This window comes from Aphanomyces astaci (assembly GCF_000520075.1).
Source record: "Aphanomyces astaci strain APO3 unplaced genomic scaffold supercont1.53, whole genome shotgun sequence".
NCBI lineage: Eukaryota > Oomycota > Saprolegniomycetes > Saprolegniales > Verrucalvaceae > Aphanomyces > Aphanomyces astaci.
Window position 1 is genome coordinate 332,005 of NW_009798316.1, and position 2,646 is coordinate 334,650.

General features: G+C 46.1%; 1 protein-coding gene across 1 annotated transcript; it reads left to right on the forward strand.

Moving 5' to 3' along the window:
* Window positions 1-967: 967 nt before the first annotated feature.
* H257_14144 (hypothetical protein) lies at window positions 968-2,600 on the forward strand (the record flags this gene model as incomplete). The annotated part of the gene is made up of 4 exons (XM_009841899.1): window positions 968-1,133; window positions 2,210-2,310; window positions 2,366-2,443; window positions 2,511-2,600. 4 exons carry the CDS (start codon window positions 968-970, stop codon window positions 2,598-2,600), a joined length of 435 nt encoding a protein of 144 aa, XP_009840201.1.
* Window positions 2,601-2,646: the final 46 nt, after the last annotated feature.

Genomic DNA, 2,646 nt, shown 5'->3' on the forward strand with positions numbered 1-2,646 from the left:
TTGTCACGCCTACAGCTACAAAATCAGAGGTAGACTAAGTGCCTCTGTTTTTCACGTATCGTGGTCATGATGAGACCCTGCGATTGGGTCAGTATAAATTTGAAAGTCTAACACAAAACCTCAAGTTGTCGTGAAACGTGCCTTCGCTCATATAGATTTTATCCATTTTGCAGCTATTACGAGACAATCCCAGTCGACTCGACCGCACCAACGACAGCTGGCCATGGTGCTGGTATTCCTCCAGGACGATCAATCGAAGCAGAACAGATAATACAACCAACTCCGATTGCTGCGGCCACGTTGTCGCTCCTCGTAGAGTCTATCATGGTCACTCTTCCAGTGAACTAAAATAGGTTGCTTGCCGTTCCTGAGTCATAGCTACTATAACAACAACACATTGCCTGGATGGTGCGGGAAATGACCAAAACAGCGAAACTCAAACGAATTGGCGGCAGCTCGATCGCACTGGCTCTTATCATATCTGATATACACACTAGGGGCTGAGGACTTTCGATTGGCCTTTTGACCAGCCGCAACAACCTGGAACGCATGGAGTAGTAGTGACACTCCAGCTCAAAGACTTTAGTGGTTTTGACGTTGAACTGTAATAATTTTTAAAAACCAATTGATATAATAATAAGACAAAACCTCAATTATTCGCGAAAAAATGCAAAATATCCAAACGTAGCATCCGCCAATCAACTCCAATGCAACTAAATGCATCCACCAATCAAATATGAAAAGTATAAACCAACACCAAACCATCGAGTTAGCGGTGTAACGTTATGCAGGAGTGTTCCTATCTTTGGACGCATGCCTTAGTGATGGGGAAGAATGATCACACTTCTGTCATCAGTGCTGCTCATAGAATCTTGTAATATTTGCGGCTGTGTGCAAATGTATTTTTTAGTGGTGTTATTATATTACTTAGATTTATTATGTATTTATTTGGTTCACGGTTTGTACCATGGAAAGTGCGTATACGGAGTTGGCGTCTAAGCGTGCATCAAGGGACCGCAGACGTGCGCAAAAGCAGCTATCGCTGTCAGCCAAGCAGAACGAACGCGCTGGTGCCGGAATGTTGGACGTCGTGATGAAGAACAAGTTTTTGTTGGCGAAGGAAGACATGAAGTGTACGGGAGCCGCGTGCTTGAAGATAACACGAAGAAATGTTACCAAAAGCATTATCTGTGGTCTGAGGTACTTCTTTGGGCTTATTCGTGACTACTCGTCATTAATATTGCTACGTCATGACGCTCCCACGTTTGCCCCGGTGATGTCAGTGAAGAGTTAATGTGCCTACTTTAGGTACAAAACAGGCTCCAGGCAACGCTTTGTTGTTATAGTAGCTATGACTCAGGAACGGCAAGCAACCTATTTTAGTTCACTGGAAGAGTGACCACGATAGACTCTACGGGGGGCGACAACGTGGCCGCAGCAATCGAAGTTGGTTGTATTATCTGTTCTGCTTCGATTGATTGTCCTGGAGGAATGCCAGCACCATGGCCAGCTGTCGTTGGTGGCGGTCGAATCGACTGGGATTGTCTCGTAATTGCTGCAAAATGGACAAAATCTATAACGTGGGGCACCAGTCATCAGCATCGCTCTATGCTTACTTTGTTCGTCGATTTCTCGTTGACTACAACACATATTGAGGTGATACAAATATCAAAATAACCGCAAGATTCAGCTCATGAATTGAGGTTCAAAGGATATCAATTTCAATAGTAAACACGTGAGTAAGGATTTTCAATGATCATATTAGCTATCATAGGAATATGTGTTTAGAATGGGTATTAACTGCTACAGTAACAACGATTTGTGTATGATCAAGACAAAATTGACTGGCCCAACCTCTAATTTATAAGGGGCACTAATTCTTGAAGAACTACATTTTGATCAATAAGAGGTATTCGGGTATTTCTATTGGCTTAGAACAGTGCCGATGACTGGTGTCTTTGCCGATGACTGGTGCCCTACGTTATGTGCGAAGGCACGTTTCACGACAACTTGAGTTCTTGTGCAGACTTTAAAATTTATACTGACCCAATCGCAGGGTCTCATCATGACCACGATACGTGAAAAACAGAGGCACTTAGCCTACCTCTGATTTTGTAGCTGTAGGCGTGACAAGATGGGTTGTACGCACTTTTAATTAAACGCATTCGTCCATTATGCACAGGTGGACTCTACTAATCGGTGATCGTAGCAATTCACGTCTCGATGAGTTTACTCTTTGCCGCACCAGGTCCCTTGGAGCACCGTAAACATGGTACATTCAGCTTGACTCAACCCTTGAGGCAAACAAATGTTCATCAATGCAGAATAGCAACCAGTGCAGCCATTGCAGGTGGACGGCAGGTAGGGCGTCAAAGGCGAAGTAGGGAACGGAGGGGGTGTAACGGGGGACGACGTTATCGGGAAAGAAGGGAACGGACGGCGGGTACTGGTGGCGGGGGTCCACGGATCTGATGTGCTGGGTTTCGACGGCGATGGGGACGACGTCATAGGGAAAGAAGGGAACGGACGGCGGGTACTGGTGGCGGGGGTCCACGGATCTGATGTGCTGGGTGTCGACGGCGATGGGGACGACGTCATAGGGAAAGAAGGGAACGGACGGCGGGTACTGGTGGCGGGGGTCCACGG